The sequence below is a fragment of the Canis lupus genome, chromosome 26, assembly GCF_003254725.2.
Source record: "Canis lupus dingo isolate Sandy chromosome 26, ASM325472v2, whole genome shotgun sequence".
In the NCBI taxonomy this organism is placed as follows: Eukaryota; Metazoa; Chordata; class Mammalia; order Carnivora; family Canidae; genus Canis; species Canis lupus.
In genome coordinates this window covers 22,000,138-22,027,613 of record NC_064268.1, presented here as the reverse complement: position 1 = coordinate 22,027,613, position 27,476 = coordinate 22,000,138, and the positions used below count along the sequence as shown (strand labels likewise).

At 35.8% G+C, this 27,476-nt stretch overlaps 1 protein-coding gene across 1 annotated transcript in view; it reads left to right on the top strand.

Moving 5' to 3' along the window:
* Positions 1–27,476, top strand: part of TTC28 (tetratricopeptide repeat domain 28) — a 628,115-nt gene that overhangs the window by 297,566 nt on the left and 303,073 nt on the right. Inside the window, 1 exon segment of the mRNA XM_025474404.3 lies at positions 19,034–19,181. Within this exon segment, the coding sequence (XP_025330189.3) occupies positions 19,034–19,181 (148 nt within the window).

Here is a 27,476-nt window from a genome sequence, read left to right as displayed (position 1 = left end):
ACATTTATTTGACAAAATTGTGATATGACTTAAGCTCTGAAATATAAATTTGATTGGATCTATATGAAAGTTGAGTTTTAACACATGATTTTATATATATGCGTGTGTATGTAATTTTATACATGCTTTTGTGTGTATCATCCATATACACATAAAATCACGGGCCTTGGGATCCCTAGGTGGCGCAGCGGTTTGGCGCCTGCCTTCGGCCTAGGGCGCAATCCTGGAGACCTGGGATCGAATCCCACATCGGGCTCCCAGTGCATGGAGCCTGCTTCTCCCTCTGCCTGTGTCTCTGCCTCTCTCTCTCTCTCTCTCTCTGTGACTATCATAAATAAATAAAAATTAAAAAAAAAAATCACGGGCCTTGTAAATGAACTTCATCTTACTTTTTGTATTCTTTTGTCTGTGGAGATTATATAACCAATGACTATTTTAAACCAAGTTAAGGGGGATCCCTGGGTGGCTCAGTGGTTTGGCGCCTGCCTTTGGCCCAGAGCGCGATCCTGGAGTCCCGGGATCGAGTCCTGCGTTGGGCTCCCGGCATGGAATCTGCTTCTCCCTCCTCCTGTATCTCTGCCTCTCTTTCTCTCTATGTCTATCATAAATAAATAAATCTTAAAAAAAAAAAATAAACCAAGTTAAGCCAAAAGAAAAGGTTAGAGTAATTCCAAGTTTTATAAAACAATGCATATATACATTTTTAAAAAAGATTTTATTTATTTATTCATGAGAGACACAGAGAGAGGCAGAGATATATGGATTCGATCTCAGGACCCTGGGATCACGACCTGGGCCAAAGGCAGACGCTTAACCACTGAGCCACCCAGATGCCCCAAAATAATATATATCTTATGTCTAAAGAGAAAAATATTGGCAGTATATAGGCTAAAATTAAAATGATCTTTGGGTGATAGGATTAAAGGATGAGTTTACTTTTGTTGTGCTTTTATATTTTTCCTAAACTTTTATAATGAACACATTCTTTAATGAGAATAATATTAATACTTTACTTTAAATTACTTTAAATATAGTTTAAATTTCTTTGAAAGAAACATTTTAAACTTACTCTACCTTTTAGTTGAGAAACACATGTTTTTATTTGATTAATACTATGATAAATGTATTAACATAAAGAACTTGAATCCATATTGCAAACTTAACTGTAAAATAATTAAGTAATATTACCTTATTACGTCACCATCACATTAACATGTTAATTATGCTCTGAGAATATTTTTTTCTAACCCGACCATATGTAGTAATTAGGAAGTTTAGCACAAAAACAACAGTTTTTAAGTTATGTCCAGGGTACAAATACATACCAATATTTGCTAACATGAAAGTATCTTTATCTTTATGGCTGAGCTAGTTCAAATATTGGGGGAAAAAACCCCATAAGAACCAGGGAGTCTGATGAATTTTAGAAGAAACATGAAATTTACCCATGATATTATGACTTTGCAACTAATTGAGCAGCTTTTTCCCTTGCTCTATTGTTTTAATGTATTGGTCCCCAAATGCCCACAATTCTTTTCATATATCTTTAACTCATCTTAATTAGCCAGTTGAACTAAGGCAGTACTCTTTTGACCTTGGAGATAGATGTATCTTAGGATCATCAGGGCATTAGTTCTCATTGGGATTGTTGTAGGCTTCTTGAAGATGTGTGTTGTACTCTTGGGAGACATTGAAGTATTTTCTTTCTGGTCATTTAGTTTAATTCAATATTTCAGGGTATGTTTAATATGGGAAAAAGTCATCTGAGCAATGAAAAATGTGGTAATTTTCAAGGTATTCATTAGCTGTAAAATATTATTTTCTTTACTTTGGTCATTTTATTTTATTTATTTTTTTTATTTTTTTATTTTTTAAGTAAAATATTTATTTTTAAATGCTTATTTTCAAAACACTTAAAATTAATAAACATTAGATGTGTTTATGTTTAAGTAAAGTGATGACAATATTGTTAAATTATAGTAATTAACTATACAAAATATAGCTAAGTATCATCTTCCTAGATTGTCAGGTTCCTACAGTCAGAGATTACCTGCCTCTTTCTCTATTACAGTGCATATTAGATAATTAATTATGCACAGGTACACATATCATTTCTAAAAGGCTATTTCACAAAATACTTTGGTCATTTTAGAGAGGACCTTGGATGCAGACCCCATTTATTAGAGACTCCTGAATGCATAAATCAATTTTGACGCTTTCTTTGGTTTAATGATATTTTGACTTGTTAATAATTACTGTAGTAACTTCCAATTAATGAGAATTGTGACTTCAGATTAGATTCCTTCTAATTAGTACTTTGTCATTTTACTTCATGAGAAAATTGTGTTTGCTGGTCTGAAATTAAGGAGAGAGTTCCATTTGGCAATAGGTGGTTCATTAACACATGGAAAGAAATAGACTGGCTCACACCCTTCTTTGCCAATTGCGAATGTTTTGTTAAAAGGAAAAGCTTTCCTTGCTTTGTGGGGGATGGTTGTAGCAGATTTCTTATAGAAAACTCTTATATTAGAATTTCTCTTTAGGAAGAAGGTATTTGAAAAGGAGACATTGAAATGAAACCAAGTGTGGTAATCACAAGGCTCTAAATGATAGTGAATGTGGAAGTATTTTTTTTTTTTAAGATTTTATTTATTTTGGGAAAAAGGAGAGAGAGAGAGAAAGAGAGAGAGAGAGAAGAGGGACAGGGTGAGGGGCAGAGGGAGAAGGAGAGAAGCAGACTCTACTGAGTATGGCACCCTATGCAAAGGGGGGGCATCCCAGGACCCTGAGATCATGACCTGAGCTGAAAATAAGAATTGGCTGCTTATCTGACTGAGCCACCCAGACACCTTGATGTGGAAGTGTTTTTTTGTTTTTTGTTTTTTGTTTTTTTTTTTTTTTGATGTGGAGGTGTTAAGGAGAAATTTGGAATGCCTCAGCAGCTAGCCACTGTATATATAAAGACGATCTCATTTCATAGGACTTTAGAATGTTTTAGAGAACCTTAAGAGATCACTTAATTCAGCCCCTCACTTTAGAAATGGTGGAATTGCGGCTCAGAGAAGGCAAGTAATTGAAATTAACATAGCTGGTCAGCAACAAGAGTAAAACCAGCCCAAGGTTTCTTTACTCCTTGTACAGTGTTCTAGCTTACTACCATATATTGTACGGTCTTAATTACTGTGCTCTCAGGAAGATTAATCTACTCTAAATGTTTTACAGGAAATGTGATTGTGATTGAACTAGAGGCTAGAAAATATAGCAATTTATTTTCTTTAAGTTTGTCAAAAATTTGGCACAAAATTATGCCAGAGAACTTTAACTTCTTTTTCACCATAATTAAACAAAGTAAGTGTTGAATAGGATATAAGGATTTTGAATTTTGGCATGTAAATGGTTTGGAAATTAAATGTCATTTTGAATAAATGAGCCCAAATAGGTAATTTAAGAGATTTTCCTAGAAGTAGGCGTAGCTACCATGGAAAAGTGAATAGAGGCACTGAATGGTCAGATCAGAATTAAATGTTGGCAGAACAATGAATATAACCTTGTTCATTTTCATGTTGAAATCACCCCTAGTATCATAGGGCAAAGGGACATTCTTACGTCATCGCTTGAAGTGCTTTCTCTGCTGTTACAATGTGAGAGAAAAGCTTGAAGGGATCAGGTTTTGAGTGGATAGTGATGTCTCCAGACTATTTTGATTTCAAGTACACTGATATCTGTATACTAAATTCTATCTATTTATGTTGAAATCTAGAGGCCTTCACTCTCAGGGGAGGATGAGTGAGACAGCAGGAAGAGATCAACTTTCTAAGCCTCCCTTTTTGTTTTTATTACAAGGTGTTTTTATAGTTATTACTTTTGTCCAGTTTTAAAGCAAACTATTCAGGTTGTTTGAAATAACCATAAGAAAATTTGAATGATTTTCAAATAGACTAAATTGAGCTCTTGTAATTTAAAATCATTTTATTTTTGTTTTCATTGGCTCTGCTTATTGGGCTGAAATATTTCTTCAGGAAGGACCTCTTCTGATCTGTGGTCTCTCTGGCAAATGGAATCAGTGTAAGCTCTTGAATTTCAAATGCATGTTTTTTACATTTAAATTGCTGTCTTCTGCTATAGGAAGAGCTCATGAAAACCATCTATAGTTCATAAGGCTGGACTCTTATAGTGAAATTAGAGGCCATTAGAACTATTGGTCTTATTTCCAACTGAATTAGTTAACTGCCTGTTAAGGTTCAGAGCTTATTGACCAATAGGCATTTATTACCCTCTCCATAATGACACAATGATTTCCATTAAATTCCAGAGTTTATGGAAATAAAAAAGAGATCTTGCGAACAAAGTGGTTAGTGGTTGCATTTAATTATTAGGATTAATTAGGCATTTAAATGTAGATATAAAGTATGTTTTAAAAACAAGTATTTCTCTTTCATTGCTCTGAGCCAATCGTGCTGAAGGGAATGAAGATTTTGTTGTTGTTCTTTCTTAAAAGTACTGCTGGTTCTCTTGTTTCACAACGTGTATGTCCTGAAATTGCTGAGCCATGTCTTTAGGGAGTACTTATCAATATTACAGGATATTTGGTAGTTTAACATTTGCCATTAATAATATTCAGGGCAATTTTGAAAATAATCAACATGGTTGGTAAAGGATATTAAATGTGTTCATCTGGGAGCTTAAGAAAATGATTTGTCTTTTTTTCAAGGACTTTTAGTGTGAGAGTTACAGAACCTGTGTTCCCATCACTTCTATATTTTTATTTAATTATGGTCACCATTTTATAATTAATAAGGATTCTTTACATAAGATATCAACCAAATTAGGGGCTTTGCATATCATTTTTGAACTTGTAGTGGTTAAAAATGTATCTTAGGAGCTACTTAAAAGAACTTACTAAAAAATTAATGTATCCTGAAAGAAGGTAGAGAGAATGACAGATTATGAAGTAGAACCTAGTTTTTAAGCTTTTGGGATTCTATCCATTACATTAAAAATTGATATGGGATCTGAATATTCATCTCTAAGATCATTCTGCAGAATTAGAGCTACTTCTCTGTAGAAGACTAATTTGCAAGTGTCAGCCAACATTTCTTTCAAATAACATGAAATGGGTTTCTTAATTTGCTTTAGAAGTGTAGTTTCAGAAAGTTGATGCAACCAAGTACATTTGCATTTCCTCTGGACAGGATAAATCCACTTCATTGATATTAGTTTGGATAATTTCTCCCCAAGGGGCAGTGCATCTTTTTCAAACTCAGAGATCCAAGAGCTTTATGGATAAACCTTGCTAGGTTAAATTCGTATCTGTCCTGTCTGCGGGGAGCATGCTGAGCCACATAAAAGATGTAAATATGGATTTAGTCTTTCTAGATTTCAGCATCTAAGCAAAGGAAGGAGAGAACTAAGATTTTGAAAGACATTGAGTTTCAAGGCATGAATTTGGAAGCAGTCAGGATTGCAAATTTAGGGAAAGCAGAATGAGAGAAGGTGTGCTAATGGAATGGAATTCTTTAGTTGATAAGAATTTATTGATAAAAATAAATATTTATTAATGGATAGGTTATATCTCTATGGTAGGTTATATGTATATAAATATGAATAAAAATAACCCTGCTTTTGAAGAACTCATTTTCCATTAATTTGTTCATTTGTTTGTCCATTTGATAATAATTGGGTACCTACTCTGTGTCAAATAATCACACACTGGAGATACAAAGATGAAAAGGCACTGTCTCTGCACTTCAGGAGCTTTTAGTCTGTGGAACATATTCCTGATATTCTCATTTGGAGCACGGAAAAAGTATTCCCTTATCAACGTTGTTTTAGAGGGAAGTTACATACTATAGGAGTGGAGACCTGGCTTCAGAGTTAGATAGTTCTGGGTTTGAATCAAGTGTTCTGTTTCATATAAGCTATTACCTTAAACAAGCAACTTAACCTTTATCAGCCTCAGGACTCTTATCTTTAAGGAAAGATATAATAATTTATTTACATGATTATTAAGAATAAACGACATTGCTTATATGAAAGTGTTTGCCACATCTTAACAAATGTTAGTTCCATGTCTGAGCTTTTTTGTAATATTGCTAGTCCTGTCACCCACTGACATTTTATATGAACTAGGTCATTGAACTGGCTGGATAATATAACCATACTTTACAGCATAATTTGTTTATGGTAAAAATGCTTAAAACATTCTGAGCAACTGACTTGAAAGTGAGCTTTTAAAAAATAATTCCTTTGTATGTTGGGGAAGACCCATATTCAGTTTTTACATGCTGCTTTGAAATAATTATTTTTTTAAAAAAAGTTAATTTATTTGAGAGAGCATATGGAAGTGAGGGGAGGGGCAGGGAGAGAGGGAGTGAGAGAATCTCAAGCAGACTCCCCTTTGAACACAGAGCCCAATGACCTGACCTAAAATCAGGAGTTGGACACACTCAACCGACTGAGCCACCCAGGCACCTCTGAAACAATTCTTTATTTTTTCAATGTGCAGTTTTTATATCTCTCCCCACGTTGATTATATGCTTTTTGAAACCTGGGATTAATGATCTCTTTTCATATACCCCTGTAGCACTGAATTCATTTATACACAGTAGGTAGAAAACACATTTTTGATAAAAGGTTACAGAAAAAAAAAAAACAACCAAAGATTAATTTAATTAAAAATATGAAATGATTTGGATTCTGCAGTTTAAAACTCCTTAACAAACAATAGTAGAAAATGCTTCAGTCTAAAAGTTTTATAGAGAGCTTAAATGATAGAGGGAACAATGTTACCAATTTGCGATCTTCAGGAGAGATGCATAATCATATCATTGTTGCAGCAAAAGGTACCTGTCAAGTAGCACACCAGAATTATGTGGTGCAAGAGACCCTATCAGGTCAAAGAAGAGTACTAATCTGGAACTTTAAGCCAGTCGAGGCACCAATTATCTGTGAATGTTACTGTTTATACGCAATTACCAAGACCTAGGTTTATGAATAGAGTTATGCAGTTGTTTTTGATGGTTGTGCTTGTTTTCAAATGATTTTGCAATGTATAGACAATCCCAGTGAATAGTTATGTGATGTTATATTGATTATATTTGATATGTATATTACATTGATATTATACTTGAATGAAATTCCCAAACATTTCTTAAGTTTCTAGCTATACTCTTCTGATGGCTGTTTTTGAAAGGGAATTCATTTGTCCCATCTCTGTTGTTTCTTTTTTTGGAATTGCTGCCATAATTTCAATAGGAATGTATCACCAAAAGGACTATTATGCTGATGAATGAAAGCTTCCTGTGCCTGTTGGCAGGCACTAAGTAAGCTCTAAGCAAACTGAAATTCATTGAATCTTAGCAGGGCTATTAAGAAAATAAGTGCAAATTGTCAGGAGAAGAGAGGTTTGTTCCTTAACATCATCACTTTGACTCTTGGGGAAGAAATGTTAGGCAAGAAAGAGACTGTTTCAATTTGTCATCCTCCTGAGACCTCAAGATGTTATCTGTAGTGCTGAAATAAACCATTCCTTTCTATAAGCAGAGAAAATGAGAAAATGGTTTATGCCCAGATTGGTCCATTTAGTTAGGAGGACAGTCACATAAATAACTACCTAAGAAAACAAAAACAAAGAAAGAACACAGGAAACCTGTATCCCTGGCATAAACCCTTTCAGGATTAAAGTCTCTGTAATAGGATGTGCAGAACAGAACTGCCTATTTACAGCTCTAATGTGTTAAGAGGAAGGCACTATGAACTTGAACCTCTTTACCTGGTTTTCCAACAATAAAATAAAAGCCATTTTCTTTTCTTAGGGGAAAGCTAGATTAGCTCATGTAATTTTTTGTTTGTTTTAATAAACAGTTTACCTGGTTAGGTTCAGGGTATAAGCCCTGATCCACATGTTGTGGACTTTGGTTCCAATACCAGTTAAGTTTTCAGAGCCTTTGTAGTTCTAGTAGGACCTTTATTTTATGTGTATTACCCATTGGCCAGTCTGAGAACTGGGTAGTAGTTTAGTTCTCAAAGCCTTTGGTGTGCTATTTAAGATCAGATCTAGAATACCTCTTTATGGGATTATTCTCAAAAGTTCCCTTCTATATCTGATCTTCCTGACACTTTCCAATTCTCTGGCTGCCCTCCTTCCTTCCTATTCTCTAGCCCAAACTGAGGGACTGTAGTTTCCCCGCTTTGCCATGCATATCCCATAATTACAACTATATGAAGCATCAAATAGTGGGAGGGCAGAGAGCAAGAAAAAAAGCGTTGGGACTCATCTTGTATTCTTGGGACCAGAGCTCTTGTGACTAGAGAATTTGAGATGGCAGTCCAGCAACCACTGCTATTGGTATTCCTGTTACTTGCCTGGGGTGTTAGACTTGGAAAGAGTGGAAAGAGGACTTAAAACACAGATTTTCTCCACTCCTACCTTCAGGAGTCCCCTTTTTTTGCTTCTTTGACCAGAGGAGGAGACTTTTCTTGGAGTGTTTTCTATTTGAATCCAATGAGTGCTTCCTTATTTTGCGCTGCTTTTGAATCCAAGCTGGGTAATCCAAGCAGATGGAAAAGATAAATAAAACAAAACAGGAAACCCATTGCTGGTTTGGTACTACTTTGAATTCTGATCTTTTTCCTCAGTTCATATGCTACCATTTACTCTTTAGAGTCCTCATAGAGCTGTTCCATAAAGTCTTTCTAGGTTATAGTTGTATGCAGTGTGAAATACTAGGTACTTTCTCCATCTTGCCTTGAAATGGAACCCCTTCTCTTTTGAAAAGATACAAAGTGTATTGTTACATTTTTGTGCTGTATTGAGAGGCAGACATTTCCTTGTTCTTGTTTTTCATTGTGATATGTAGCACACTAATACACAGGTGCCAGTATCGAAAGATTACATAACATAGGAAGGGGAAATATACAGGTAGCAAAGTTTATCATGTAGAAAAACATGAATGAAATATTTGTGTAAGCATTTTGGGGTAATATATTCTTACCTTTCAACCCTGCTTTCTTTATTTTTATTTTTATATTTATTTTTAGATTTCATTTATTTATTCACAAGGGATAAACTGGATGCTCTAACTGGTAGGGTTAATGAGGTGGAAGAGAGAGTGAGTGACATAGAAGACAACCCTGCTTTCTTTTTAAAATTCTACTTAATTTACTTGAGAGAGAGCACATGTGCATGAGCAGGGAGAAGGGCTTGGGGAGAGGGAACAAGGAGCCCAACATGGGGCTTGATCCTGGGACCTCAAGATCATGAACCTGAGCCGAAGGCAGATGCTTAACTGACTGAGCCACCTAGGCACCCTATAATAATTTCTGATAGACTGCTTTCTGAAAGGAATGGATTGCCATTAATGTGGCATAGTTTAGGTATGGCATAGAACTCATGCTAAAGCCAGATGATTTCTTGGAGAATGTTCAGGAAATTCTCTGGTTTTCTTCTTGGTTTGATTTTATACTCCTCCTATGTCACACCCATTGAGTGAAGGCACCAGATATGGAAAGTTCAGAACCATTGCTCTAGGAGACTTCAGACTTATTTCACTGTTTATTTTTAAAGCTTAGAAGAGAAACTTCGAATGATGGTACACACATTTTATAATCTGACATAAACATTAACATTGGGAATCCCTCCAGTGCTAGAAAATGACACCTACTTAGTTAACTCCTGGTTGTCATTTCATCTTATAACTTATCAGATTTCTAATTTCTTTTTAAAATGTGATTTTCCCATAATTTTTTTTACCTTAACACCTGTGATACAATTGGTTAAAAATTAATTTTGGAGGGGATCCCTGGGTGGCGCAGTGGTTTAGCGCCTGCCTTTGGCCCAGGGCATGATCCTGGAGACCTGGGATCGAATCCTATGTCGGGCTCCCGGTGCATGGGGCCTGCTTGTCCCTCTGCCTGTGTCTCTGCCTCTCTCTCTCTCTCTGTGTGACTATCATAAATAAAAATAAATAAATAAATAAATAAAGTTTCTTTCCTTTAAAAAATTAATTTTGGAGAAAAAATTAATTTTGGGAAAAGGATGAACTGATATGATATGAAACAATCAGGCCTGAGAGCAGATTTCCTGTAGAAATTATATTAAATGGACCAAAAGCCGATGTTAGGGAGAAAAGCAATTCACAGCTGCCGATTTGGTTAGAACATTATGTTTAGGCCATTTGGGCCTTTGACTCTGGGTTACAAACTCAGTTATGGTTTTCTAAAATAGCTTCCAATCTCTTGCATGTGCTTTCAGCATACAATAAGGCAGACTAGTAAAAAAATACAAGTGTAGTTTTCTGGAGAGATAGGAATGATTATTCCCAGCCGAGCAGGTAAAACATATTGCTACATGAAGAATGCTCTTTGCTGATTCTCAAGGTTTTATTTATTTTTATTTTTATTTTTAATATAAAGTGTCAGCACACAGAAGCAAGAGAAAATTCACTTGAAAATGTCAGAAAATAAAAGAAGCATAGCAAATTGTATTGCAGGTAAAAATCCATTTTTGCCAGGAAACAAACAAGCAATGGCTGAGAAGCTTGCTGATGGCTCCTTTTGTTTCTCTTTGATTTAAAGCCTCATGCCTGTAATCTAATTAACATCGAACTGAGTTGCAAGTACAGTGGCCTGTTTGGTTCAATAATAATACATTTATATGAAAGGTTAATGAAATGAATTTTTCCTCCATTCAATTCATTAAAAATTGTTCTACAATCAACGGTTGCTAATGGAATAGAGATTAAATATTCATGTTCATAAATTTTCTGTGTCATTTCTGATTTTCCTTCATTTCTGCCTCCATAGGTTGAATTTTGTGAGTACAAGAGTTCCCAGACAAAAACCTTGATTTAGAGGTTAATTGCACGACATTAATTCTTTTATCAAAGAGGTAGTGTGGAATAGTGGGAAGAGAAAGAGTTCGGCAGCGGGTTTGTCTCAGTTTGTAGCTGTATGATTTGGGGCAAGAGTCATAAGCATCTCTTTTGTGTAATAGGCATTATAAGAACATCCTGCAAGACATTGTGAGGGTTAGTGATAAACTATGAAAAGCACCTAGAAATGTGGGGCACAGAGTTAGCAATTCAACAAATGATAGCCGGAAACATTTTGGAAATAAAACACCTACATATATGCAGTAGAACTTAGTGATGATTTGTAGTGGCAGGACTGCTATGGTAAGACAGGGCTCTTGCTAATTCTAAAACAGGTATCAGGTTTGGGTCTTACAATGCCTTGTAATTCTCATAATCAGTGTGTCAATATAAAGTCTTTGAGAGGAAAGACTTTTATGTTTCTGCATATAGATTTTTGGTCTCTGTTTTCTGCTACCTTCTTTTTCACCTGGGCCAGTGGACTTTATTTAAGGTACATACAATGTTTTTCCCAGATAATGAATTTACTAGATAATTGAAGCTTACCCAATCAACTACGAAAGTGTAAACATCTTATTTTTTTTTTAATTTTTATTTATTTATGATAGTCACAGAAAGAGAGAGAGAGGCAGAGACATAGGCAGAGGGAGAAGCAGGCTCCATGCACCTGGGAGCCCGATGTGGGATTCAATCCCGGGTCTCCAGGATCGCGCCCTGGGCCAAAGGCAGGCGCCAAACCGCTGCGCCACCCAGGGATCCCAACATCTTATTTTTAACTTATTTTTCAGAGAAGAAGGGGGGAATAGGGGGAGAGGAAGAATCTTAAGCAGACTCCACACCCCAATGTGAGTCTAAATCTCAAGAACCTGAGATCATGACCTGAGCAGAAATCAAGAATCAGCTGCTAAACTAACTGAGCCACCCAGGTACCCCTACTTTACAGGCTTCTTAAACAGAAGATGCCAAGCATAAGTTATTTCCCTGGTGACTCAAGATAATCATTATGATCATTAATTTTTGTTTTGTGTCTAATTTTCTTATCAGTCCCTGGCCCACTTTACCAAAGATGATTTCTGATCTGCAAGCTGGTGAAGCAGATGAACCACTTGATTAAATAGCACATACCAAATAAGAGTAACAGTTAGTGAAATATTAAGTTCTGTTCAACTTTTTAAAAAGTGGCTACCTTGTGTTTTACGTTTCATATGTGATGTCAGTCAGACAACACTTTGGAGGTTGTCATGATTCTCCTCTCTCTGAGTGGAAATGGAACATGAAGTTCAGTGAAGTTAGGTGTCTTGGACAAAGGCACACAGCTAAAAAGTAATCAGGATAGGATTCTAGTGTTAGCCTTATGAGTTCTTTCTCTCATCAAGCTGCTTTGGGAGTAAGGTACATAGCTTTAGTTCAGAGCTTTGGTAGTAGTTGTTTCTCTTGTTTAATATATCCTCTTTCAACTTCCAGTTTAGATTTGTATTTGGAAGTTTGTTGTTAGAGAAAAATCAAATTTTAGAACTGTATTGTTCGGTCTAATAGCTACTACCCATTCCTGGCTATTTAAATTTAAAGTAATTAAAATGAAATAAAATTTAAAATTTAGTTTTTTAGTCACTTTAGCCACATTTCAAATGCTTAGTGGCCAAATGTGACTGGTTAGAGGCTACCATTATTAGACGGTACAAAGAATAGTTCCATCACTACAGAAAGTTCTATTGATGTATCGCTTTTTCTAAGTGAAATATACATAACAAAATACATAATAAAAATAATTTGCATATAAAAATAATTTGCATATAAAAATAATTAGCATCTTATATCAAACAGGTGCCTATTTGATATAAGATGGTGAAAACTTATTGAGGGGGTGCCTGGGTGGCTCATTCAATTAAGCATCCAACTCTTGATTTCAGCTTGGCTTATGATCCCAGAGTCCTGGGATATAGCCCTACATTGGGCTCTGGTCTCATCAGAGTCTGCTTGTCCCTTTCCTCCCCCTCCTTGTGCTTTCTTTTTCAGTTACAAATAAAATCTTAAAAACAAAACAAAACTGGGCAGCCTGAGTGGCTCAGGGGTTTAGTGCCACCTTCAGCCCAGGGAGTGATCCTAGAGACCCGGGATCGAGTCCCACGTAGGGCTCCCTACATGGAGCCTGCTTCTCCCTCTGCCTGTGTCTCTGCCTCTCTCTCTCTTTCTCTCTGTGTCTCTCATGAATAAATAAATAAAAATCTTTAAAACAAAACAAAACTGATGAGGACATGGGTCTGTGCCTTCATTTTTGTGTATCACATTTTTATGTGATATAATGTATAATTTATAATATATAATAAATATGATAAAGGTAATTTATGTATATTTATATTTTGCTCATATGTCTCATGCCTATTTTAAGTAATAGTCTTTTATTTTCTCATACAAAGCATTCCTGAAGAAGTATATGAAAGTCAGATACGTAATATATTAAGAGGGAAAATACTAAACCAGAGATTGACATGTTTAGTGGGCAGAAAGTGTTAATTCCTAAATAACTAAAAAACAAAATCTCAAATCATACCTTTCCTTTTTAAGAATATTTTTTTCACATTCTCTAATTTTATTCTTTTCATCACAACTGAGCATAGTTAGTTGTTCTGTGTACATCCAGTGATATTAAAGTTTTTCTGCCTTTGGCACCCTGTAATCATTTTCATTTTGACCCAGTTGTGTTAAATTATAGATTAATACTGTTGCTTTTTAAAAATGAGAATTGGCATTCCTATTTTTCCCATTTCTACTCATTTTTAAATAAAATAATAAGGGAAAATTCAGTAAAATAGTTACGTAATTTTTAAACACTCTTGAAAAAGATGGCAATGAGGTGGTAGCAGTGGTATGATTGGTTAGCAGGTATATCACCATGTTATAGATATATTCTTTAGAAAATGTAAAAATCTTCAAACAGTGAAAGACATGAAGAATATTAAAGTATGAGGAAGTACAGATTAACTGAAAGAATATTTGTGAATGCTTGAACTAATAGACTCTATATGTAAGCAAACACAATGTTATGTAGCATTACATATTACATGTATTTGTTCTATATTTTATGTCTTACGTATATACATGTACCCATGAACATAGTAATTTACCTCATCACTCATTTGAGCTGTGAGAGAGTAGGATGTTATGTTATTACCGAGTTTAGTGATATTTTAGAATTGGAAACCACAAATGGAATGTTGAAAGTAAAGGCTTCCAGGTCAGGTCCTTCGTTGCTTCCAGAGATGCTTGGAGGGTGAAGAGCTTACTACTTCCCAAGTTTATTTAGTCTTTGAGTGTTCGTACTTTAAACCTGTTTTAGTCCATCTGGACTGTTATAACAAAATACCATAGACCAGGTGGCTTAAACAACAGACATTTATTTCTCATTGAGAAGTCCAAGATCAAGGTGACAGCAGATTTGGTGTATGGTAAGGGCTCACTTCCTAGTGAATAGATAGGCCATCTCCTTGCTGTGTCCTCACATGGCAGAAGAATAAGAGGGACCTCTTGGTTCTCTTTTATAAGAGCACGAATCTCATTCATGGGGCTCCACTCTCATGACCTCCCTAAAACTCCACCTCCATCACAGTGGGGATTAGGTTTCAACATACTAATTTTGGAGGGACACAAACATTCAGTCCATTGCGAACTCTCTGAAATGAGAGGAATGGCCACATAATAAAAAGCAAATACTAACAGTTTCAACAATAGGGCATAAACTCTTTGGTCATTATTACTGCTGGTTACATTATTATTGCTGAAATATTACCAAACCTTACTATTTTTTTTTTAAATTTTATTTATTTATGATAGTCACATAGAGAGAGAGAGAGAGAGGCAGAGACACAGGCAGAGGGAGAAGCAGGCTCCATGCACCGGGAGCCCGATGTGGGATTCGATCCCGGGTCTCCAGGATCGCGCCCTGGGCCAAAGGCAGGCGCCAAACCGCTGCGCCACCCAGGGATCCCCAAACCTTACTATTAATAAGCAGTTACTGAAGGTAGCAGTCAAGACATTCAGAGTTTTGTTTTTTTTTTTTTTTTTTAATATTTCCCCTATGGACTGTGAGTTGCTTGAGGGTAAGAGTCCTGACTGTTTCTTTTTATTTATGGTATACATCACAGTGCCTGGTGCTGTAGATTTTTAGGTAATGTTAATGGAAGGAAGTATGGAAACTTATAACCCAGTTGTATTTGTATTATTTGTGAGGTTGTTTAGTAGCATGTGCGGAATAATCATTGAGGGTTCTTTTTTTTTTTTCATTCATTGAGGGTTCTTTGTGGTAAATGACTGCAACACTTGAAACTCTAGGCACCCCACTTTTAGTCCAGTGTATTCACTAACTCCCTTCAAGTTTCTCTTCTTCACTAAAGGTTCAGGTTAAAACCATTGTTCTCAGGGGATGGGTACTCTCAGTAGTGAATCCACGTTGCTTTTCCTTCTCCACCTGTTGCATAACCTGTGGCTAGAATGTGGTGTATGCGAGAGGTTTGCAGAGGTTGCCTGGGCACCAAGTGTTCAACATTGTGCCATGGGCCCCACGTTTGCTTATCATGCTGCACATATACTGCCTCTGCTCAATCTTAAATGATCAAAATGTACTCCTTTCCCAGATGAAATAGCTTCCTGTGAAACCTATGATGGTGAGAGAAAAATTGGTAGCAGGAACCAATAGGGGAGAAGCAGATAGGCCAAGGCAGATCACATCAGTTCTCTTGAAGCTATGGTAAACAGCTGTGAATTTCACCACATTTTGACCATCACTTTGGAAAAGGCTAGCAGAGGATCCTGTGAGTGGCTGCTGCATCTCCCAAGACCTGATAATACTAATTTGTTTTAGTCAGGTGGATCAAATTTTGTCTAGGAGCCTTAAAGTAGTGAGTTCCCAGTTGCAAACAGTCTTTTAGGGAGCAGAGGAGGAGTGAATGAAGCAATGATAGGAATTGAATCATGTTATATTGATAATAGGATATTTGAAATATTTATTGGGCTCCCCTTATATTCTGTCGATCTATAATTTTGTATTCCTATTGTGATTCTTTTCTCATTAACTTATGATCAAAATTTATTGTGTACTTTGTGTCAGGCACACTGTGCTAAATTCTTTTTATTCTATCATAGTAAATTACAGTCCATGTTTTATCACCATCAGTTGAACTCCATAGAGGCATTTCTCTCACAAAAGTATAGATAATTAATTTATGCAGTAAATTGTATATCAGTATGTATATGCAGTAAATATTGTATGGAAAAGTTGGCAGAGTCCCAATCTATGAGTGTGGAACAGGGGTTTGTCAGAGTTTGAACTAATTATGCTTATGTTTATTTTTTTATTTTTTTATGTTTTTTAAAAAATATTTTATTTATTTATTCATGAGAGACACAGAGACAGAGAGAGAGGCAGAGACACAGGCAGAGGGAGAAGCAGGCTCCATGCAGGGAGCCTGACATGAGACGCATCTCCAGGATCACGTCCTGGGCTGAAGTCAGTGCTAAATCGCTGAGCCACCCGGGCTGCCCTATGCTTATGTTTTGACAGGGATACAACTAAGCTTTTAATTGAGGAAATCTTATAGAGTTGAGTTGGGGGTTCCTGAGGGAGCATAAAGGAGGACCAAGGGAGACCTTTGAGCTTTCTCTCCTATATCTCTTTTCAAAATCTTTTGAAGAAAGGAAGCCAGGATTGTGGGCAGCTTAACCAAGTTGTACCTTTTCTCATCCCATTTCTGAATGCCCTAAGAAAACAAAACACACACACTGTTCTTGTGTAACTGCTGTGTAAGCTTGAGACCCTGACTTGCATTTAACACTGAACTTTGGGGGATCCCTGGGTGGCTCAGCGGTTTAACGCCTGCCTTCAGCCCAGGGCGTGATCCCAGAGTCCCGGGATTAAGTCCCACATCAGACTCCCAGCATGGAGCCTGCTTCTCCCTTTGCCTGTGTCTTTCATGAATAAATAAAATCTTAAAGAACCCCTGAACTTTGCCTACCTAGACGGAATAGATAAACCATACTTTTCAGTGATTTCATTGTCAGACAGGGAAAGGAGTTGTTCTTCTGATAATGAATGATAAGGTTTCATTTTAAATATACAAGAAATTACCAAATTCATTGAGACTCATTAGATTTTTGTGTTTTCCTCCCAGTTTTATTGGAGTAACAGCACTATATAAGTTGAAGATGTATAGCATGATTTGGCTTACATGTATTGTAATTGTAATAGAAATGATTGCCACAATAGATTTTTGTGTTTCTTAAAATGTATACCTGAAATCAAAACTATAGACATTTTTTATCTCTCTCCATAAATAATAATAATAATTCACAGATATTTGGTATATATCTGTATATATGTATAATATAAATAGATATACTTTTTAAGTTTATATTTTCTAGAAATGCTATATTAAACTAAACTATATTTTTAGTTGGAATGTGGTAGATATTGCCTCCCGGGTTTTAGAAATCACCTAAAATGTGACATGAAAAGGATAGTGACAAATGTCTATAAAGACATTAAAGATTAAAACAGTGGCTGAGTCCATTGAAAGGAAGTGATCTTATGAATTAGTAATAAAAGTGCATTTACAGGTTATTGTCTTACTAGGATCTGAGTTTTAACAGCTGCTGGTGGTTTAAACTAATAGAAATCTGAATAGCCCATAATTGAGTATTCATTCTGTTTATGGATTGTTTCTTAATAGAAACACTTAATAGTATTACCTATCTTAAATTACTTCAGCAGGGAGTTATAAAAATGAAATAAGATAAGGTAAGTACATATGTTTTGTGTACATGAACAGTGCTCTCTGTGTATGTAATATAAAATAATAAAATTATATATTAAGTTTATTGAGTGGCAGTTTTAGGAGTTGATTGAAACTTCATTTAGATCCCATGAATACAATTTGTGACAATTTCAAAGTCTATTGGACTGAAAAAGTTGAGTGTGTGTTATAAACATATCATAAGGTTATTTAAGTGGAATAGGAGGCCAACTATTTTAGAAACAGATGTCATATAAGCAAGGAGTGTATTAATGTCATTTTAATGTATCATTTAATCAGATACAAGGTCCTTTGGTAGTTATATATTAGTAATACTTTGTTCATTTACTTCTTTTTACTCTGTGTACTTGAAAACAAACTGCATGTCTTAAGACTATTCTAAAATGTAAATATTTTATTAATTTTCTGGTCCTTTCTGCAATGATCTGGAAGGAAGGATGTTTTCTTCTTTTTTTTTTTTTTGGATGTTTTCTTTTAATTCGAGTTGGTCATACTAGTTTTTAAACTAATCCAATTAAAGAACCTGGAGGACAATAATCATATTTTGCTTCTGAGTGAAGCACACATATTTTAGATAACAACTTTTAAATATTATGTCTGAAACACCATATTAAATGTAGCCATCTTTTATCATTATTAAAATTATCTTAATAACCATCATACATTGATTTTTCTCTTTAATATATAAAAGGGGAAAATTTGGGCAGCCTGGGTGGCTCAGCGGTTTAGCGCTGCCTTCGGCCCAGGGTGTGATCCTGGAGACCCAGGATCAAGTCCCACGTCGGGCTCTCTGCATGAAGCCTGCTTCTCCCTCTGCCTGTGTCTCTGCCTCTCTCTCTGTGTCTCTTATGAATAAATCAATAAAATCTTTTAAAAAAATTATGTAAAAGGGGAAAATTTGAAATAAGTGGAATTTGAGTGTCTCTCATTTGATACTTTGGTGAGACATAAAGAAATCTTCAAATACCTGTCTTTTTTTTTTTAAATACCTGTCTTTGAAGAGCTTATGTTGTTAAAGATAGGATAAAAAAATATTTTAAAAATAATTTTAGAAAAGCAATTTGTAAATAAATGCCAATGAATGTGGTAGAATTAATAAATGTTCTAAAAGTGAAAAGAGCAAAAGTTTTAAATAAAATTTTCTTGAAAGAAGTAATGCTTACATTTTATGGTATTGGAAGAAATCAGAATTGATTACTGGGTTTTTGAACCAAGACAATCTCCATGAACTAAATAAAAATTAATTAATTAATTAAAACTTGTCTGCTGACCAGTTTTTGTAATCAAGAATCACTACATGCCTTCTTGGAGCATAATGTATAAGTAAAACATGCATTATTTTTTCTGTATTTCCAGGCATACTTCCGACAGGGTGTTGCCCTCCAGTACCTCGGACGTCATGCCGATGCCCTGGCAGCCTTTGCATCTGGACTGGCTCAGGACCCCAAGAGTCTCCAGCTTCTGGTGGGGATGGTAGAAGCTGCCATGAAATCTCCCATGAGAGGTAAATATGATGAAAGTATTTGATATGACAGTAATTTAAAGTAGGGCATTTCTAGCCTTTGAAGACTTTGGACTCAGGCACTGAGAAATGATAGGTTATCAAATTTGCTAAGATTCTGTATTTTCCACAAAGGAAGATCAAGAATCACTGTCAATAGCTGATGTTAATGAGGTGAAATAGGATAGTAGTAAGGCCACCAGCCCAGAAGCTTATGGACCTGGGTTATATTTTTTAATTTCTCATTAACTATATGAATGTGTGTGAATGAATTAACTTCTCTGGATTTTAGGGCTATCTAAAGATTACTTTTTTAAAAAAATGGTTCTAAGATTCTAGACTTCTAAATCACAATAGCTCTATAAGTAAATTGATTTGCTCAGTTGGACCAATATGCCATCTAGAAAAAATCAAATAAGAGAATATAGTAGGCTTTCTGATATTTCAGGAAAGGAAATATGGACCTGACTGTAAGGCTGTGTGTAACATTTTTCAGAGGAACATGAAAAGATTATATTGAATTGAAAGAGAAAAGACAGACACTAGTTATATGGTTGTTACTTCTGTTTCATACCAATAGGTATTCTGGAAGAACAGTGGATTGAAAGTAGTACTGGAGGTTGGAAGAGTTCTAAGGGCCAAAACTGATTGGCTTCACTTTGAGGACATCAATTTTTGTGGCAGCTCTTAGACAGGTTGGGCTGAGAGGGTATAACAGTTACCATCTTTGCAGGGATGGAGACACTAAGGCAGACAGCTAATAATGTTCCATATTAGATTATGTCAAACAGAACTCTGTTTTGTCTCTGAAATGGCATGTTTTTGAATGAACCTAAAAATTTTGATGGCAACATCATTAGACATTTTATCTAGTTTTGAAACATATTTGTGACTTTATAGTTTTAATATATTGACTAGTACAGTACTTGGCTAAGTAAAAGTTTGATGAACTAAATGGGACTCCTATAGTCTCTTGGTGATTTCTAGCTATGAAAAATGTTTTCCTGAAAGTTGAAGGTTGCATGTTTAAAAAAAAAGTGATAAGGAAATCTCTCCTCATGTGATTTTATAACCCCATACAAAGCTGAGTCTTTACTTGTAGGAACCAAATGGCTTTTCCCACTGGGGGACCTGCTGTTAATAAACTCTGACTTAGAGCAGATGTGCTTTGGAGCTGCAGGGCTTGTGGGGGGGAAGTGGACAACAACAACAAAAATCAATCTGTCTCTCCTTGCCGTTTTCTGGCATTTTCTCATTCTTTCCCTATATCCTTCTGCAAGCAATTTACATGGAACATTTTTTTTTTTTTATTTAGTTCATGAAGATATCACTTCTTTATTCTGAGGTGTTTCTGCTGCTGCCTTAGAATACTGGAGTGAATGTGTTGAGATCAGCAGGATCATACTTACCATTTTGCCTTTGAAGCAATTTGTTTAGATAAATGTAAGGAAATCTTCCCTGCACTGCGAGAAATAGTTCAATGCTGCTGTCCCCCTTAGGGTTTTCTGTGCCATGTTCTTTCCCATCTTATACTGAGTGACCTAAGGCTGACCCTGGAGAAAGCTGCATCTTACAGGTGCCTGGAACACTTCAATATTTTCTTCTCTTTCCTTAAGGCAATTTGATTTATTTCATTTATTTTTAGCATTGCCTTTACCACTGTGTCTATTCCAGGTGGGCTTCTCTTATCAACATTTTATAGAGGCGGTTGCTTTGCACAGTGTTGTTCTGTGCATCATCTCACATCTTAATGACCTCTCTTTTTGTCATATGGTTGTAATTCACAAAATCTGTCATCATTGCTGCCCATTTTTTACCCACTGTTTATTTTAGCCTCCTGCAGCTTTCTAAGTTCCTGCTATTGTTGCATAGCTGTGCAGTTTGGTCACTTTACATATAGGTCTGATCTGTTGTATAAATTGTTTTGTTTTGTAATTCTTAAATGCAACAGAGGAAGCTCCCTAGTCCAGGTACTTCTATAAGGAAACAAAGCTCCAGTGATATGCACAGCATCCTTGTGGTTTGACCTTTTGGAGAAGTTTCAAGATTTCATTTTTTTTAAAGGTAGGGCCAACCTACATCAATATGTCTTCGTTCCCAAATACATATGTTATATTTATCCATATTGAAACTTACTGGATTTTTTTACTTGATATTTTGTTACTTGATATGTTGTTGCTTATATTGCTAACTGAATTGTCTGTTTTACTTTATTAAATCATTATGGTTTTACTTGTGTCACCAACCAAGATATCAGTTAAACTATTCCTGTAGATATATTTACATCCTTATATATAGTGTTTATTTCCTTAGATCATTAATGAAAACATAAAAATAAGTATAAATGTAAAATGATATGCTTTTTCATGACCTCTCAAGTTATCCTTTTACTGTTTTCCATTTCTCCTTTTCTGATAGCCTTTCAGCAATTTCAGCTCATTGTATCTTATAAATGTTTATGCAAATTTGCATGGTATAGCATAGTACTACTGCCAACCAAATTCAATAATATAATTACAAAGTGAGATTGAGTTTACCTTTATTCGTTCCTCTAAAGGCGCCAGGGCTGCTTCTTGCTGAGGGTTCTCTTGTGTATATTTTCTCTCCTCCTGTTAATTCGGTAATCTAAAGACTATTACATTTATGGGCTATCACCTGTCGTGGTGTTTCTACTAGCTCCAGAGGTTCCAGGGAAGCTAATTTTATGGAGTGCTGATGGAAAATGGCTGTTGAATGTATAAGCTTTTCTCTCAGGGTCAACTTGGGGCTCACCTTTTATTTGCCTAATTGCCACCCACCCTTGGAGAATTCTTTCCCTCTGATTTTCTTTTAGGTGGCAGTCACTTCACAGGAGGCCTGTTTCTGAAATGTTATTTTAAAAAAAGATTGGAATCTAATCCCAGTGCTGCCATTTGCTGTTTCTCCGACTGAGCAAGGTTGTTTCCTTTCTCTATACCTCAGTCCTTACCTGTAAGAGGGAAATGACAGTATATTGTTTTGAGAATCCATCACTACAAGGCATAAGCTGGCCCTTGCCCATGACCTTCCCTGCTTCAGTGTCATGCACTTCTCACTGAGGAGCACGCATAGAAGCACTGTTAATCCTGCTCTTATATTTATGACAGGCACAGTGCTGTGGGTGTGGAACGAATACCACACCATACATGTGGTCCTCTTGCTGAGCACTCACGGGAGAACTTTGTCTCAGCCCCCAGTGCCAGGAAAGGCTGCATTTCTCCTGACTGTTGCTGTATTTTTATTTAGAAGGTCTGGGAATTTTAGAAATGATCTTTATCCTTTTGCTTTGTCTTCTGTGAAGGATAGAGCCCAATGTCCTGGCCATCTTTAGGAAATGGGCTGGGGCTTATAGTCTGCCTGTCTGTATGCTGAGTTTTTTTTTTTTTTTTTTTTTAATCCTTACTTTCTACTCATTTCTGGCTTCAATATTTTCTACCTTTATATCTATGGAAGGCTTTTTTTTATGAGGGCCTTTAATCCTTTGGAACTATATATAGACACGCCTGGGAAAATGTGAAGTGAGTGGCTTAGACAAAGTGCTAAACATGTCAGTTGTTTTTCTTTCTTTTTTCTTTTTTTGAGGAGGGTTAAATTTTACTTTTTTGTATAAACCAAAAGTTTTCTAATGGTGGTAAAATATGTGTAACATAAAATTGACCTATTTTAACTATTTTTTAAAATTATATAATTCAGTGGCATTACGTCCATCTACAGTGTTGTGCAACCATCACCACCATCCATCTCCAGAACTTTCTTATCTTCCCAAATTAATACTCTGTACCCATTAAATAATAACTCTCTATTTCCTCTCCCCCCAGCTCATGGCAACTACCATGCTATTTTCTGTCTCTGTGAATTTAACTACTCTAGGTACCTCATATCAGTGGAATCATACGATAGTTTTCCTTTTGTGACAAGCCAAGTGGTTTTTAATTTAGTTGCCTCTTTAAGGAATTAACCTAAGAAAAGGTGAAAATTAAAATTAAATGAATGTTAGGAAACTTACCTCTAAATTTTGTTTTTTTGGGAGTACTTTACCCTCATAATACTTTGCTTACTTTTTTTTTTAAGATTTTATTTATTTATTCATGAGAGACACAGAGAGAGAGGTGGAGACATAGGCAAGGGAAAAGCAGGTTCCCTGGAGGGAGCCTGATGGGGCACTCCATCCCAGACCCCAGGATCATGTCCCGAGCTGAAGGCAGACGCTCAACTGCTGAGCCACCCAAGAGTCCCACTTCCTTACGTTTTATTAGTTGCTGTTCTCTCTTTGGACCACTGTTTGGAGATTCATTTCATAATTGTTTCTGTCAGTCTTCTGGATTTGCAATGCAGTACTCTATTTTAGTGATGTGTCCAAGAATAATTGGTAGTGGTATTACCAGGTTTTTAGGAAAACTGAAGCTTTTAAAATCATGTATGTATGGAAATGTTACAAGGGTAGCTTGGAAGGCTCCAGGTCTTCATAGCATTGTAGACAAATTGAAGTCTGTAAAAACGTTAATTACCTTGAAGGTGATCCATGGGAGACGTGAGTAGAGTAACATTTCTTTGGTATAAGGCACTGTGTCTATTAAATGCATTTATTCCTCAAATTCTATAAAATTTTTTAATTCTAACTATGTCTGAAATGTATCCTTCGTTCTCCATTTGTTTTGTCATTGAAAGTTCAGGACTTTGCTTCTAACTGGTTTTCGTGGCTTTTATTTTTCCTAAACCAGTCCATGTTTTGCTTTCTTCCCAGAATGAATTTTTCTAAAATGTAAGTCTGATTGGTCATTCTCTTATTCATAATTCTATTTTCCCCATTGCTTATGGGGTAGAGGTCAGCCTCCTTAGTATAAGAGATCTTTCCTCTCTTTCATTCTCATCTCCAAGATACCCCCAACTAAAACAACCTGCAGTTCCTGGAAAACACTGGTTTCTTATATCTTCAATTTCTATTTAGATGTTTACTTCCTCTGGAAAGCATTCCTAGACCTATATGGGTAGAGTCAGCACTTTGCTCTGTTGGGGACCCATAGTGCATCCTACCAATGCTAAGAATTCTGGATTGAGAGTTGTATTATTATTTTATATATTACTAAAACAATGCTGATGTTTAATGACAGAATTCTTTCTTGTCATTTAACTTTTTATTTTATATAAACTGAAAGAGCTCTGTTGGAACCATTTAAATATAGAAGTGACAGATCACTGTGAGGCACCACCATGTTTAAGGATATTAAATCCCAAATCTAAGAATGTTAATATGTGAATAAATGTATATCTCAGAACTGATAAAATATATATCTCTTAGCTGAATGAGATTGTTTATTAATAGTCTCTACTACATTCCAACAAGCTCTTCAAATGTCAGGTAGTGTGACTTCGTTCATTTTAAATTCTTAAAGCCTATACATTTTGAAAGCACATAAATGGTATTCAGTGAATGTTGCAGAGGACCTCTACATTCTTACGGAGTTGGTTTAACATTGGCTATTTCATATATCATGCATAGTTTCTAGAAAGAAAAACCTCTTAACAGCTACAGGCTGTCAAATCTGTTTCACCTAGCCTGATAAAATCACAAAATTAGTCCCTATGCTAATAGCCTATTTACTCTAGAATAGGAATTAGAGGAATAGAATAGTAGAGTTGGAAAGAATCTCAGAGAGAGCTAATCTAGCCTATATTTTTAATACATTAAAAAAAAAAAAAACTTGTCCTACCACTTTTAGTGTCAAAAGCATGTATACCTGCTAACTGGAGCTTCTGACTAGTGAGTGTGGGCCAATGAGACATATTTACAGCTGAGAGCAGAGAAATTTGACATCAAAAATTTAAATTTACATAAGGTGAAATAGACTTTTGTGTACTTTTCTGTGCACATATATATCTGTGCACATAGATATACACACATGTATATGCGTGTATATGTTTATGCATACATGTACACAAATATGTATAGACATATACATATCTATAGGATGTATAGATTTATGTAACTATCACCAGAATCACAATCTGTACATTTGACAAAGTGAGGAGATTGAGGCTGTGCGGCTTTGGAATCCAGATCTCTTGTCTTTGGCTGGATATTTTCTCTATTATTCCACATCTGCTTTCTTCCTTATAATAATCTCTGGTCCCTTCAAGCTGGCCTATTCTCCATTGTCTATCAATTCATGTACCTATCTTCTTCTGGCACCTTTGTTTAGAACAGAACTTCTGCCTAAAATACCCTCTACTTTCAGAAACAAAGCGAAGACTTGTCTAAGTCCTATCTACCCTTTCTTTAAGAAATGAAGTTATGTTTCCATGAAGATTTCTGACAACCCTTAATAGTTGTCCCCTTTTCCAAACTCTTATAACATGTACTGCATTTGAGATTGCATTTAATTTATCTGTTAATGTATTTATAGTCTCTTTCCTATATACTGAAAATGGAAATTTGTTCTTTTACCTCTTGTTCCTTCAACTTCATTTTTATTTAGTGAAAATTTGTACAATTGAATATTTCTTTCTTTTGCAGGGGTAGTCTTCCAGGTATTTCCAGTCCTCTAATTGTGGCACTGTTCTCTTTTCTTTCTACCTTTGTGTAGTTTTAGAGGCTCATTTAGAAGGCTCCTTTTTTGGGACACCTGGGTGGCTCAGCGGTTGAGCATCATCTGCCTTTGGCTCAGGGTATGATCCCAGAGTTCCAAGATCGAGTCCCACATTGGGCTCCCTGCATGGTACCTGCTTCTCCCTCTGCCTATGTCTCTGCCTCTCTCTCTCTGCATCTCTCATGAATAAATAAATAAAAATCTTTAAAAAAAAAAAAAGAGGGCTCCTTTTTTTGAACTTGGCCATGATTGCTACAGTTAAAAAAAGTCACCAGGTGAGCATGGTATCTTTGTTGGCTATTGATCATTTTGGCTCTGAGTGTCTGAACACTCTTCCTGTTTTGGGAATTCCCTATGTCCTACTTCGGCCTCTTGCCTTCAGATCCTAATTTTCCCATTCTCCTTTGCAGCTGCAACCCACCGTTGAGTCAAGGTTCAAAAAAGAAAGGATAGCACAGAATTTGTTCTGGTGGTGTTTTTTGGCAGTCATGACATCTGTTTTCTAATGGTGCCATTCAATAGTGATGGAGGCAGCAGTGAAAGCTGTGGTGTCCTGTGTTTAGTTGCGACAGTCATGTTGCTTTCATTATGGAGGTTTTGTGGCATGATTTTGACTGAGGGTCTGGAGGTCTGCTTTTTCACTCTTGGCAGTAGCTCCTCAGTGCACTTCTTTTCTACTTATAACCAGTGAGGATTGATTTTTTTTTTTTTATTTTTGTCAACAATAAGAATTTTGCCCGGTATGGTATCAGAGCCTAGACTTAGAGCTCTGCAACGAGGTTCTTGTCTCGGTTCTGTCCCAAGCTGTCTGACCTTGAGTGAATCATTTAAATACTTAGATTCACCACATCTAAAATGGGTATTTTCAAGGTCTTTTTAGCTGCGAAATTCTGTTATTTTTGCTTCTGCTAATTGACTGGTGGGATGCTAATGTGATCATCATTGGCAGCCAAACCCAGCAGTGGGTACCACCAAATTCTGCTCACATTTATTTCAGTATGGTACTGTTGTTTTCTTTTTTTTTTTTTTTTGGTACTGTTGTTTTCTATTCTAGTAATTCCTGAGTTCTTGTGCCTGTATTTAACCTTACTGGTTGGCTAGTGTTTACTGGTACTATGTGCACTTGCATCTTGACAGGTATAAAAATGTTCTTTGTTCTCTGTTTAGTGATCTGATTGAAGGGGAAAAATGCTTTAGGCATCAGTAGGTTTCGAGGTTTCTGTGGTAATGTTGATTCAGACGAGAGCTCCTCAGTGTAGAGTTGAAATTCAAAGTCATAAATTGTAAAAATTACATGTTAATGCAGTACCATTGGCTGAGATATTCAAGATTTAAAGAGACCAGCTTTTTAATAGTTTTTTTTTTTAACATATGCACAGTGGAACAACTAATGTGAAATAGTTTTTCAGTAAAGCTAACAAATGTGTTGTAAATGCCGCATCATTGTAAAGTTATAGTCGGTGACTCTGCAATTGTCTTTAAAAAAATGAGAGAAGGGGGAGAAGGCACTTAGAGGTCATCACATTCAAACCTAGCTTCAGGTAGAAAGAATCTCTGTGGCTTTCTGACTCTTAGTCTGTATCCTTTCCAGATACCATATGAAAATAAAATGAGATCAACATTAATTTTGTTTTCTTTCTTTCCTTAGCAAATTCAGATGATTTTTTTAATGGTTTCATTTGTCACCACAACA